At 39.6% G+C, this 13,564-nt stretch overlaps 1 protein-coding gene across 9 annotated transcripts in view; it reads left to right on the top strand.

Annotated features, from left to right (window-relative positions):
- The window catches only part of FAM126A (family with sequence similarity 126 member A), a 97,557-nt gene that overhangs the window by 66,611 nt on the left and 17,382 nt on the right, over window positions 1-13,564 (top strand). For all 9 annotated transcript variants that reach the window (XM_030550762.1, XM_030550761.1, XM_030550756.1 and 6 more), the window contains 3 exons: window positions 3,448-3,543; window positions 12,430-12,546; window positions 13,399-13,486. In XM_030550762.1, the coding sequence (XP_030406622.1) occupies window positions 3,448-3,543; window positions 12,430-12,546; window positions 13,399-13,486 (301 nt within the window). The remainder of the gene's footprint in view (window positions 1-3,447; window positions 3,544-12,429; window positions 12,547-13,398; window positions 13,487-13,564) is intronic.

Here is a 13,564-nt window from a genome sequence, read left to right as displayed (position 1 = left end):
CTGTCACAACACTACTGCGGACACACTCAGCAGACACTTCTCGACAGAACACGAATGGGAACTGCACCCCGCAGTACTCCCAACAGCTTTTCTCCCACTGGGGCATGCCATCAATAGATCTCTTCGCCACGACCCGAAACCGAAAATGCCCCCTGTTTTGCTCCAGGGCGGGACTCGGGACTGCATCCTTAGGGGATGCATTCCTCATCCCATGGAACTACCTCCTGTACGCCTTCCCACCTATCCCTCTACTACACAGGGTTCTTCGGAAGATTGCAGACGGCAAGGCCCAGGTCATCCTTATTGCCCTGGCTTGGCCAAGACAGACATGGTACCCCTACCTTCTCCACATGTCCTCCCGTCACCCATGGGCTCTCCCCAACAGACCAGACCTCCTTTGCCAGGACAACGGACGAGTCCTTCACCCCCAGCTCCAAAAGCTCCACCTCACAGCCTGGTTCCTTCATGGTTCCAAACCCATGAACTAGCCTGTTCAGAGCAGGTCCAATATGTCCTCTTGCACAGTAGGAGAAACTCCACTTGTAAAACCTACCTTCAGAAGTGGAGACGTTTCGCTCTTTGGTGCTCGCATAAACATTTAGCACCCAATAATGTGACCCTCCCTAACATTCTAGACTATCTCCTGAAACTAAAACAGGACGGACTCTCGCTCAGCTCCATCAAAGTGCACCTGGCGGCGCTTACCACCTTCCATGACCTATTGGATGGGTACTCACTCTTTACACACCCCACCATTAAACGCTTTCTCGCTGGCCTGCAAAATCTTTACCCTGAAATTCATCCAACAGTGGCTACATGGAATCTTCACCTCGTACTTCATGCCCTCATGAAACCGCCATTTGAGCTGTTGGCTACCTCCTCTCACCTCCATATGTCCATGAAAGTGGCTTTCCTAGTTGCCATAACATCAGCGAGGAGAGTTGGTGAAATGAGCGCCCTCATGGCCTACCCTCCCTACAGTCTTCTCCAAAGATAAAGTCACTTTGAGACGACATCCTAAATTTCTTCCTAAGGTGGTGTCAACCTTCCATCTCAACCAACCTATATACTTACCTACTTTCTATCCCAAACCTCACAAAACTCCGCAGGACGCAACCCTGCATACTCTCGACGTGAGGAGAGCAATTGCCTTTTATTTAGAACGGACTAAACCATTTTGCAAGTCTCCACGACTCTTCGTTTCCATTGCTGAAAGATCAAAGGACATGGCTGTCTCTAAACAATGTCTATCCAAGTGGATCTCTGACGGCATCAGATCCTGTTACTGTGCGAAGAATCTTCAACCGCCTGATAACATTAGAACTCATTCCACTAGAGCCTTGTCGGCATCCATTGCCTTCTTACACAACGTTCCCATTCCTGATCTCTGCAAGGTGGCTACGTGGTCATCTGAACACACGTTTACAAAACACTATGCTCTCATGCAAGACACCACGGCAGACACAATAGTAGGCCATATAGTACTATCTACAGTACTCCCTGCCGCATCTCCAAAGTCCCACCAACCATAGTGGGTACTGCTACACATTCACCTAGACTGGAGCACCCACAGGGACAGCACTCGAAGAAGAAGAGAAAGTTACTCACCTTGCAGTAAATGAGGTTCTTCGAGATGTGTGTCCATGTAGGTGCTCCACTCCTCACCCTCCTCCCCTCTACTTTGCAGTACAGAGATGACTCTCCACAGTAGAGAAGGAACTGAGGAGGTTGTGGGGCGCACGCACTCAGGAAGATTCCAACTAGATGGGAGATGCCATCTGGGTGTGTGCACCCCAACCAGGCACTGCTACCAAAAATCTCAGATCGACAGCGCCAGGACGCACCATCACCTAGAGTGGAGCACCAACAGGGACACACATCTCGAAGAACCTCAGTTACTGCAAGGTGAGCAACTTTCTCTTGTGGACTGACCGATCAACTGGACACCATGTGAAACTGGAAGTAACCAATCAGGCAGCAGCGGGGGGAGTTGAAGGGGAAGCAAATACTGTACTGTGCCTGTATTGCATCTTAAAGATAGGCACATCTGGGCTGCCTGTCTCCATCCCACACCCATGCGCAGGACAGCCACTTATTGCAAGACACTGGCTGCCAGCCAAATGCAGCTGGAGCCAGCAAAGCAGGAGCAGCGCTGGTGTCTGTGCTATTTTCACCCATTATCCCTCCCCTGGCTGGGAGAGGGATGTGCTGTTTTTACCTCCTTCCCCTGGTTGGGAGAGGGACAAACTGTTTTCACACACACCCCTGGTGAGGAGGGAGACAGCTTGCAAACTCATGTCTGCACTGAGTAGGGAGCTCAGCTGCTGCTGAAGCCTGGCCTGGAGTATCAGCTGTGGATCTGGAGCCCGAACTGCACTTTGTTCAGAGTTAGAAACATTTCAGAGTTACGGATAAGTTCCATTACCAAGGTGTCTGTAACTCTGAAGTTCTACTGTAGTCTGAATTCAACAAGATGAAATTCAGTGAATAGAAGTGCAAAGTACTTCACTTAAAGAAAAATCAAATGCACGTCTACAAAATGGGGAATAACTGATAGCTGATACTGCTGCTGAGAAGGATTTGGGGGTTAGAGTAGGTCCCAAATTCAATGAATCAATCATATGTTGTAGTTGTGAAAAAGGCTAATATCATTCTGGGTGTATTAACAGGAGTGTTGTATGTAAGAAACAGGAGGTAATTGTCCTACTCTGTGTGGCACTGGTGAGGCCTCACCTGGAATATAGTGTCCAATTCTGGGTGCCACCCTTTGGGAAAAATATAGGAAAACTGGAGAGAATCCGGAGAAGAGCAACAAAAATTATAAAACGCTTAGAAAACCTGATCTATGAGGAAAGGTTTATTTAACCCCCCCCCCCCCCCCAAAAAAAAAAAACAACAAACCCAACCAAACAAACAAACAAAAAACTGGTCATGTTTAGTCTTGAGAATAGAAGATGGGGGCAGGACCTGATAAGTCTTTAAATATATTTAGGGCTGGTTTAAAGAGGACAGTGATCAATTGCTCTCCATGTCAACTGAAGATAGGATAAATAGTAATGGAAACTTCAGCAAGGAAGATTTAAATCAGATATTAAGAAAAACTGTCAAACTAGATGAATAGTGAGTCTCTGGAATAGACTTCCAAGGGAGGTTGTGGAATCCCCATCACTGGAGATTTTTAATAACAGGTTGGACAAACAGCTGTCAGGGTTGTGCTATGTTTACTTGATTCTGCCTTAGCACATCTTGATGTCCCTTCTAAACCTATGTTTCTGTGATTCAATGATGCTGTAAATTTGTGTTGTTTATAGTAGAATCCCTTGTATGGTTCCTGCGCATGGCATATTTTAACTTATTCTCTATATTCACTTTAAAAAGGGAAAAGTACTAAAATATGTTGATACTTTAAACTTATGTTTTTGATCATTTTGAATATTTTTTGTTTAGGTTTGAAGTGCTGACATTCCTCCTGCTGTGTTATAATGCTGCCTTAAGCTACATGCCTGCAGTTTCTCTTCAATCATTGTGTCAAATTTGCTCAAGGTAAACTTTCTTTAGACTGAATATATTAAATGGACACAGGCAATGTGAAGTCCAGACGGTTTTAAACAAGAAGTTAAAACTGTCATATAGTATACCTGAAAATACAACAGTTATGTAGAGCACCTGTAGTCCCTGAAACATTCTGTAAATTGTTTTGGTTTACAGTCACATTGTTTATACTTTAAAATGGCTTTTCTTTCCCTTCTTACTGTATGAGACTCATCAATAGGGGAAACAATGAAACAATCTAGATTTTTTTTTCTAATCTTAGTTATAGTAGTAACTTTTTGTTGAAGCACTGGGTAAAAATTGTCAGAAGTGATTTATTTTTTGATATTCCTTTAATACTAGTATCCCATTGGAAGGTTTGTTAAACTGAGTTTTGATGCTTTACAGTTTTGTTGCTGTACAGCTGGGAACTTGACTGACTATTTTACTAAGATTTGGGAAGTCTAAAAAAACTTACAATTGTCATGATATTGAAAGTGGCAATACATGTGACAAATGTGTATTAGTTCTTTGAATTCTATTTATTTCTTGTTTCTCATTTTATGAATGTTTGTAGTATAAGCTTAATGATAACCTGCTTCATAAATTTGTTACTCAAATATTTACCTTAAATCAGTCATTCACCTGAAAACTCTTGAGACATATTTGCTCAAGTATAAGAGATGCCCTGCATTTTCCCCCACAATAAATATACAACTCAGTGAAGAAGATGCAATGAACAACATGACTCTCGTAAAATCCAAACATCCTGTCTCAAATCCTGCAAATTTTTCTTGCGGCTAACTTTGAAGTGAGGTGATGTTAAGGATAGGGTGACTCTCTTGTGCAGATAAAAACAAGAACCAGAATCCTGAAATTCCATAAACAATAACACAACAATTTTCCACTAGTCTCTAACTCAGAGATCTCAAGCACTGTCACACAAACTTCAAAAGGGCAGCTATTGCTGTAAGGTTTGAGTTTCTGTGTTGTTTTTGTTTTGTTTTTATCCTGAGGGAATAAGATTAGGATGCTTTTTCTTTTTTGTAAGTACCATAAAAAATCCTTTTATACTCTGAGAAGTGTACCTGACATCTTGCTAGATGGTAGTGGTATCTTGGAGACCTGAGGAGGAGGTTTCAGAAATGTATAGCAGTTAAGAGTTGCATAGGAAAGTGAGGCATTGATTATCCTGCTTCATTAAGTTTTGATAGTTATCTTGAGGTTAACCAAATAGAGTGGCTGCAGATGCAAGGTGCAAACCGAAGTTCATTTCAGAATAAACACTATGAGTTTGGGTACTGAATGATGGTCCATTTTGATGCTTATAAAACTATAAACATGAACTGTGTAATAGCAGGACTTAAATTCCCTCAGACCCTCATAGAGTCTCCCTTCCAAGTCCGTAAATCTTTCCAAAGATCTCCTGGCTGAAAGCAATTTAGGTAACCAGGGGAATGGAAGAGGTTTACACAAGAGGTCGAGGATATGTTTCAGTGCATTTAAGTCTGTGGATGTGGATCTGGTAATGATCTAGGTCTGAGGAGGATCTGTGGAAGAGGTAGTGGGATTCCCTCTAAAGAATCTTCCCTTTCCCCTCATTTTAAGTGAATCAGCAGGATATCTTAGGCATTTCCATTTCATATGGTTCTGCTGAAGGATCTGCCCAAATAAAGGTAAAAGTCTGAGTTACACTGAACAGCCTTTTTAGAAAGGTTAATTATTTTTATCAGAGATTTGGAAATGTAACACTGTTGCTATTCATCATGACAAACCTTTAACAATATCAATTTACAAAGGTCAAACTCAAGATTAGAGATAACACTGGCAGCACATCAATTATGTGAATTTACCTAATCTTTGATTTTATTATATATACAGAATTCTGTATTTAGATACCTTTAGTAATAGTGGAAGCAGAAATGAATGCCTCTGTTTCATTATCTTTATTCTACTTTGGGGCTGTGTAGCAGGGGAATGCTGCTCCCCTCTTTCCATTTTAGCCGATTTTTTTTTGGTAGAATATAACTTGACCTATTTAGAGTTCTGAGTGATATTGGCATCAGATGTGTGGCTAGATTGGGAAGCCTTTTCATGATTTTAGCAGTTACAGTACATCACAGATTTCTATTTTCAATCTAATACACCTTTTTTTAAAAAAAATAAGTGTAGCTGAAAATCAGAGCAAATGTCTGGTTATTTTTCCAGAATAAGGGTCTTATGCTTACTCATGTATTACCAGTAATCATTCCATAAAATAGATGTATGCATACTAAGGAAGCTATTCCCAGTTAAAAAAATATAGGTAGTTGGTGTTGCAATAAAGCTAATGATCCCAATCATTATAACCAAATATCTCTGCTTTTAACCATATTTGGTTAGCTTTCTATATGTCTAGCCTCAGACTGCTACTCTAGAGTTACCAAGCAGCCATCTGCTATTGAGTGGTAAATAAGCATATTGTTCACTGAAGCTTATTTCATGATCTCTACTCCCTGTCTCAAATGCTGGTTCTAGTCTCAGCATGACTCTTTTTTCGTCTTTTGCTCTGATGATCCAAAGATACAATCTCTTTTGGGTTTCTTTCTTGTTGAATGCATACTGAAATCAACATGCAAAGTGTCATGCAGAGTGCAAGTGATAACCATTGCAGTTATTGTACATTTATAATTGTCTCCAAAATATACCTTTTTTAGATCAAGAAAAATGTGAAAGATGGATGATGGCAATACAGACTTTCCCACAATAACCTGCTAATCTACCTCAATCCTATAGGTCATGCTTCAGAAAAGGAGATTGTTTCCATCTTTGTCCTCTCCATGGATATCAGTCTTGTCTATGGTTCTGTCACCATCTAGCCACTAAAAAATTAGTTATGGGTGTGCTAGAGAATGCACACTGAGGCAACTGTGGCGCTCAGAGGCCCCTATGGAATTATGATCCCATTTTCTCTGCTGTATAAATAAAATTGGATGTGGTTCCTGCTCTAAAGAGTGTATGATCTAATTTCACAGCCCTGGACCCTATTCACATGTACCCTAAAACCATTTATTGGACAATATGGGTATTAGTTGAATGCTTTTTAAGTCTGTCTTAAGTCCTTACGCCTTGATCTAGGAAAAGCACTGAAGGAAAACAAACAAGCATAAGTTTCCACATCAGATAGAGTGTAAGTATTGTGATGTCATCTTTATATATAAGGGACTTGCTGACTCTCAACTCTATCTCTTTAAGTGGAATTATCAGTAACTTCATGGCAGAGAGAGTCCTGAGCAAAGATGAAATGGGTCTTGGGCCTCAGAGGGTTGGTGGCATCTCTTGAAATCTGAGCCTGTGGACTCATGATCTCATGTGCGACTGTCTAGCCTTTCGAGGTATATCACATGGCTGACATCTGCAAGAGCTCCAGGCCAGTATTTGCTCCTGCAACCAGGGTTTAATGAAGCCAAATATTAAAGGTCCCTGCTACCTAAACTATAAAGGAAGGAACAGGCACCAATGTATTTTGATGGAAAAGAGGGATTGTGAGGGAGAAAAAAGTCCACCACCAAGATTGTACCTTCAGATAAGGAGACTGATTGAGTAAATCAATCAGCTATATTTCTCTTGCTCCTACAGAGTGCCCATAATGCATACAGCCTGATGTAAAGGCATTGCCTTCTCCCTCCCTACACACACATTGCCTTCAAGTGGGACCTCTGCAACAGCGAGAAGCACCAGTACCACTCCAGCCCTTATGCATGTCCCTGCAGAAAAGCACCATCAGGGAACCTAAAATACCACTCTGGCGCTATCATGTGTAGTCACTGAGCCATTATATCCTCATCAGAAGTAAGAACTGATCATAGGGACACATGTGCTAGCTCAGTCCCTGCACCAACATACAGAAGACACGGAGTTGAGTAGTTAGTGGGGCGTGGTGGAAAATTAGTACTTGCCAGTCCTGATGTGTTCTTTTGACAGAGATGCAAGATTATGGGAGGATCACAAAGAAATGAAGCTACCATGCCTCAGAAGCTTTGGCAACACTAAAAGTCCCCTAACACAGAAAAACTGATACTCCCCCCCCTGCCCCCCCCGAAATGAATGTTAGTCTTTGGGGCTTTTTCTGCAGGCTTCATTTGGGAGCCAGAGATTAGTTTGGTTTCTGCAGCAACAGAAACAAGTAGTTCGAGCAAGATCTTAGCCAAATATGCCTTGTTCGTCTGCCTCTTCTGTGATGTCATGTAAAATATTACCAGTATGACTTAAAGTTCGATAGCCTCATAAGCCTCTGCCAGAAGGAGAGCATGTGAATTAAGCATGGAGATGCTATAATGATGAGCATGGTATCAGTGAAGAGGAGGGAGAAGGTAGGTGTGTCCACTGTTCCTCCTCACCAACTAAATCAAAATTCCACAGAACTGTCCTTCAAAACCAAGCTGTCAGATCTCTCATTTCAAGAAAATATATGTGGCTTTTAAAAAGTTTGTCACTGATTAAAAAGATCCTCCTCATGGGTGAGACATTCAATGTGTCTCAAGTTCCAATACATAGGAACATCCAAAAATACTAGAGCTTTTTGACAAGGCAGAGATACCAAAATTGGCACTCAAGAGAAGAAGCAGACTTGACTGGAATAAATCTTTGTTCAAAGGAAGGTTGACGTGAAGATCCAGACCATTCACAGAATGCAGTCAGAAGCAGAACATTTAAAACTATTCCATGCATGAGCCTCAACAGAAATAGACCACTGGGGGGTTGTATGCTGTGGCAGTCAAGTATCTAATGGAGGATTTCATTTTTAACTAACTTTATTTGTTGCACTGTCCCAACCTTTTCAACAGTGAAATCATTGTGAACTTAGATAAAGGGGCAGCAATAAACAACTTCTGTGAATTACTGACAGATGGGAGAGCAGGAAGCATCAAAAGTACAGTGGTTTGAATAAAGTAACCTGCTGGTGAGCCTGGGGAAATGTGAAATCTTGTGGTAGACAAGGAGATGTATAGAAAACGAGACAAACTTTCACTTTCTATGGACCTCTAAAACAAACACAAAAGCAAGGAGGTAGTTCAGGAAAGTTTAAGAAATCGGGGGCAAACAGATGACTTGATATAGGCTTTTTCTAGGCAGTGTAGCAGATCGTTGCCATATTTGCATGGAAGTTAATCCTCCTAGCTCCAGACTGATCTAAAGCCATTGTGCCCATATCTAATAAAGCTGTCCATGATTAAACCATGGACTTGAACAGACAGTGAGTCAGAGGATTTCCTCAGAGTCCCTCTTGCTTCAGGCTTTTCTCTGGGCATGAGGCAATCAAACTTTAAGAAAGAGGGAGCTATCAGATTGTGGGTACTCCCCTGAAAACAACCTAACTCTCTAACTTACTCAAGGATTTAGAGATCTTATTCTCTCTTTATGCAAGAGAGTGAAAATAGACCTCTCTCAATCTTGAGTTCCAGACATTCTGGAATTCCTGGCTTTGAGTTTGAGTGCTAGTTTGTTTAAAGCAAATTCCACAGCATTTGCAGTGATCTGTGGTGCAGTTATTTTTTAACCCATCACCAGGATCTAGTTCTCTGGGAACTAATTTTTATGTAAGTTGAACAAACAAGGGTTGACAGCTCAAGGCTACTTGAATCAGACTCTTAATTATAGGGAGAGCATCACCCCCAGATGGTGTCTAACATATTCTATCATAAGTGGTTGCATCATTTGTTTGAGAAACTCAAATATCACTGTTTGCTGCAAACCTTTGAAATTGGGCAGGGATAAACTGAGACCAGGGAAGTGCTGCTGCTTTGTCCCATTTAATTCCTTTCAGGTTTAATTGAGACAAACTTTTGAAAATAATTTTCCCTCTTCTGTCACTTGTGGTGGTTCAGTTATTTTGGCATACTGCCAAAATTTTGCAACAGGTTCTCATCTAAGGCCAGGCCCATGTCTCTCCTGCAGCTGCAAAACACATTGCATGTAGAACTCCAGGGGCAAGAGGGGAGAGAAAATGGGTCAAGCTCTCCTGACAAACCCCTATCCCAGGCCCAACGTATGATCTCAGTAGCCCATCTTCTCAAGCATTCACCATTCTTTGCAGGCTTTGGCTGGCATGCAGTAAGGAGGAGATGGGCCATTGACTGGATGATGATAAAAATGTTGAACAGCTGCTTCATTCCCTGTGCACAGAATGAAGCAGGGTCATGTAATTAGACTGCTTTTAATCTATACACATGAGGGACCAAATTAAAGTTTCAGGGCAGCCTAAATTCTGTCATTTCCTAACTTTTGAGTGCTTGACTTTGCAATCTTAAAAGAACATGGAAAGCCAGAGTGAGTGACACAAGGAAGTGCCCGATCCAGAATAGAGCAAGCATTGTTACCAAGGAAACTCAGTTTCTGGAACAAAAGAGGAGGTGGAAAATGGTTCCAGAAGAAATGATAAATGCCTCTGCTGTAGTGACTGAGAGCGCTAATGTGGAAAATCTAGCTAGCATACTCATATAACTTAGTCCACAAAACAACTCCATAATCCTTTTCTCCAGTCCCTGATTATCTTATAGCCTACAACGTCTTCCATTTCATAAACTATAGAGACTAGGAAAACACCCTTAAATATACAAGAAAAGTCCAGTTTTCCTAATTCCATATCTTGTATCCTCATTGCTATCTATCTAGAATATCCAGTATTAGAGGCAAGAATTTATTGGTTAAGAAAACTTTCAGGTTACCAGAAAAATACTCTAGGTTATGCCCTGCAAAGGTGAAAATAGAAAGGACTATAAAAGTGGGATTTTTTTTTCTGGAACCCAAAAACACTTTTTAACAATATTTGTATTACTGCCTGTTTGGAAATTTTCTAGTCAGCATTTGTCTAAAAGTAGAATGTGTAAGACTAAACTGCATAGCTAAACCTGGCACTGTTTTTTCACTATGGTTGAGCACTTTAAGGAAAATTTTTTTTTCTATTTGCTAAATCACCTGGGATCTGAAGGCTAAGTTGTGTTCTTTGCTACTTATGCATTATCACCAGTAAGGTTGACCCAATGTACGTATGTTACAGTGTACCAGTTTAGTTGTAATTGTATTATAGACCTGAGTTGGGTCAAGTTTACTAGTGATGAAGACATGCAGAAAAATGTAGCCAGTTGGATACCCTTCAAATGAGAAGACTGTCTCTTACTTTGTGAAGCATGAAGTAAAACTCATGACTGTTTGCTGAACTTAGAAATACAGTTTAATTTATGGGTTCACATTCTGACTGTTTCTCTTCATTGACTATCTCTTAAATCACATAAAATCCAAATATAAACTCTGTGGATCCAGACACTGCTCATATCACTTATAGAGCAAAATGAATTCTCATAATCACCAATGTCAAGACAGACTTGGGGCATGAGACCACACACTTAAGGATAACTAAATGTAAAATTAGCTTCATTCGCCAACAAAACCATCAAAAATCATCTTCAGACATGTAGGAGACCTGTAAAAATTCATGCAGCATGCAATCACTCCTGCCACATAATTAGAGCCCCACAAATCTGCGGATATCCATGGACCATGTTTGTGGATCGTGGATGGATGTGGATCCAAATTTTATACCTAGAGTCCTGCGAATCTGTGGATATCTGCTTTATATCTGTGGATATCCATGGACTGTGTCAGGGAGCCTGGTGCTAGAATTATTTTTATGTAAACATAGAAAAAATTATAACATGAGAAGAAAATATTGATGTCTGAAGAATAGAGATTTGTAAAGATAGGATGGTTTTACAAGAATAAGATAGAAAATGTGGAGGTGTAGCAAAAAGATTCAAAGGATTGAGGGGAAACATTCAGTCAATAGTTGTATGACAGTAGTACCTTGAAACCCAATCACATACAGAGAGAGAGAAGTTTTTCATCTAAAGAATTTACAATTTCAAATAGGCATGACAAAGACTAGGTGGCAGAATGAGGCACGGAGAGATGAAGTGATATATCCAAGAATGCACAGCAAGTCAATGGCAGAACTAGGATTAAAACATAGGACCTCCTATCTATGAAGAACTATTGGCATTTGAAGAATAGAAGATCTTTGGACTCAGTCTCAGATTCATTTCTTATGTTTTTGGCAGTAAAGGTTAGATGCATATACTAGTTACTGTAAACTGCAAACAGAAACCAGGGGAGTGTTACAAGGATAAAGTATCTGCTAAGAGAGTATTTCATTATAACAGTTCAAAATTAGTTTCTGATCTTTAATATCTTCCAGTTTCCACCTTGAAGAAGATATCATAACAAAACTTGAATAAAATACTGCAGTTAAATTACATTATATTCCTTTAGTCTTTGAAAAAAATCTATTAATGTATATTCAGTGATTTACTATGTGTGTCAAGTTTGTCATTTTTGATCTACAAAAGCCACATAAGTTACAATCTGTGATGGAATCTAATTGAAAACTTGCATCAACGCAGAAAAGATTTTTACCATTTTTAGAGTAACTTTGTAAATTTAGAGCATGTAATATGCTGCACTACTGGCAAAGGTAATTTCATTTTATGAGGAGCAACATATGGTAGATTCACTAGTGTGTGTTTTGAGAAGTATAGTAACCTGAGAAATCTGATACTTGTGTATTTTGTTTGCTATATGCTTGTAGCATGAGTGACTGAAATTTCTTTTTTGTGTAATGAAGTATGAAGGGCTCATACTCTACCAGTAGAGGGCATTTTGAACGCTTATTTTGCATATATTTTTCAAAATGGATATATAAGAGTGATCTAATTCAGAAAAATTGATTGCTGGATGGATTCGCTTTGTGGTTTCCACTTCTGGCTGTGGCATATAGTAAACTCTTCTTAGCGTTGTAATATTTTAGATATGGAGTCATCTAAATTAACAGCTGTACTAATGCCAAATGCATGGTTTCTCTAGAATCTGTGTCTGTGGATTTCCTCGGCAACAAGTAAGAAAATACAAAGGAGTAAATAGCAGGATTCCAGTTTCTTCTGAATTCATGGTGCAAATGCTAACTGGGATTTACTATGCCTTGTAAGTTTACCAAAAACATATGACAGCTTAACTTGTATACTCTATCGCAGATGTCCTTTCATACCTGTTAATTCATGACTGGCAGAATTATGTTTAGGAGTATATTCTCCTATTAGAATAATTCTGTACACTGCAATAAAACATGCCATTTGAGGGGGAAAATTCCACTTGGCAAATTGAACTAATATCAGAATATTTTTAATAACCATTTGCAACGAGTGTATCTATTCATCCCATATCCATTCTTACTCACATACATATTCATGCTTAGAAGTGACAAATGGGGGTCCAGTTTTGGAGAATTTATTTCAATCTTAATTTTTTTTTGCCACATCCACATTATTGCTTCTTTTGTCTTCAGCATTCTTATCATACAGTAATGTTCACAGGTAAACTAACTGAATTTTGATGATGTTGTATTAACTGAAATAACTGATCCCATAGACTTGTTCACAACATTAGTAAATTTTCAAAATGTGGAACAGCAGACAGCACACTAGCTATGCAACTTCTGTTGAAATTCCATGACTAAAATGCAACAACTAGTTGACTGTTTACCTAAAATTAAACCACTCAGGAGTGTAGGATAAACAAACTGCTTTTAAACTTGCATTTCTTTTTTCTTTAATTAAAAAGTCAAAACTATCTGTTTATAAGAAAATTGTTTCCTGTGCTTTTTGTTCTTATTAATAGTGAGTTTAATGATTCACCTAAACTTATTTAGAAATGAGGTTATTGTTAATGTTTGAAGGTAATGTGACCAAGGAGAGAGAGAGACAGCTATTACTTGATATAAAAATGAGGGTGCAGTTTATAAAACTTGGTAATCATACTTAATTATAATTTTTCTAGTTATAATGGAGAATGGGATCTAGCTCGTAAAGCAATGGATGACATTTTATATAGAGCTCAGCTGGAGTTGTATCCAGAACCGCTGCTGGTAGGTATTATGTTGGGATTTTTCTATACAAATCTAGATACAAAGTTACTAAACTGTGAATCATGCTGGTGATGCAAC

Source organism: Gopherus evgoodei, chromosome 2 (assembly GCF_007399415.2).
Source record: "Gopherus evgoodei ecotype Sinaloan lineage chromosome 2, rGopEvg1_v1.p, whole genome shotgun sequence".
In the NCBI taxonomy this organism is placed as follows: Eukaryota; Metazoa; Chordata; order Testudines; family Testudinidae; genus Gopherus; species Gopherus evgoodei.
The sequence above is the reverse complement of the archived record's forward strand: the minus strand, read 5'-3'. Positions and strand labels throughout refer to the sequence as shown.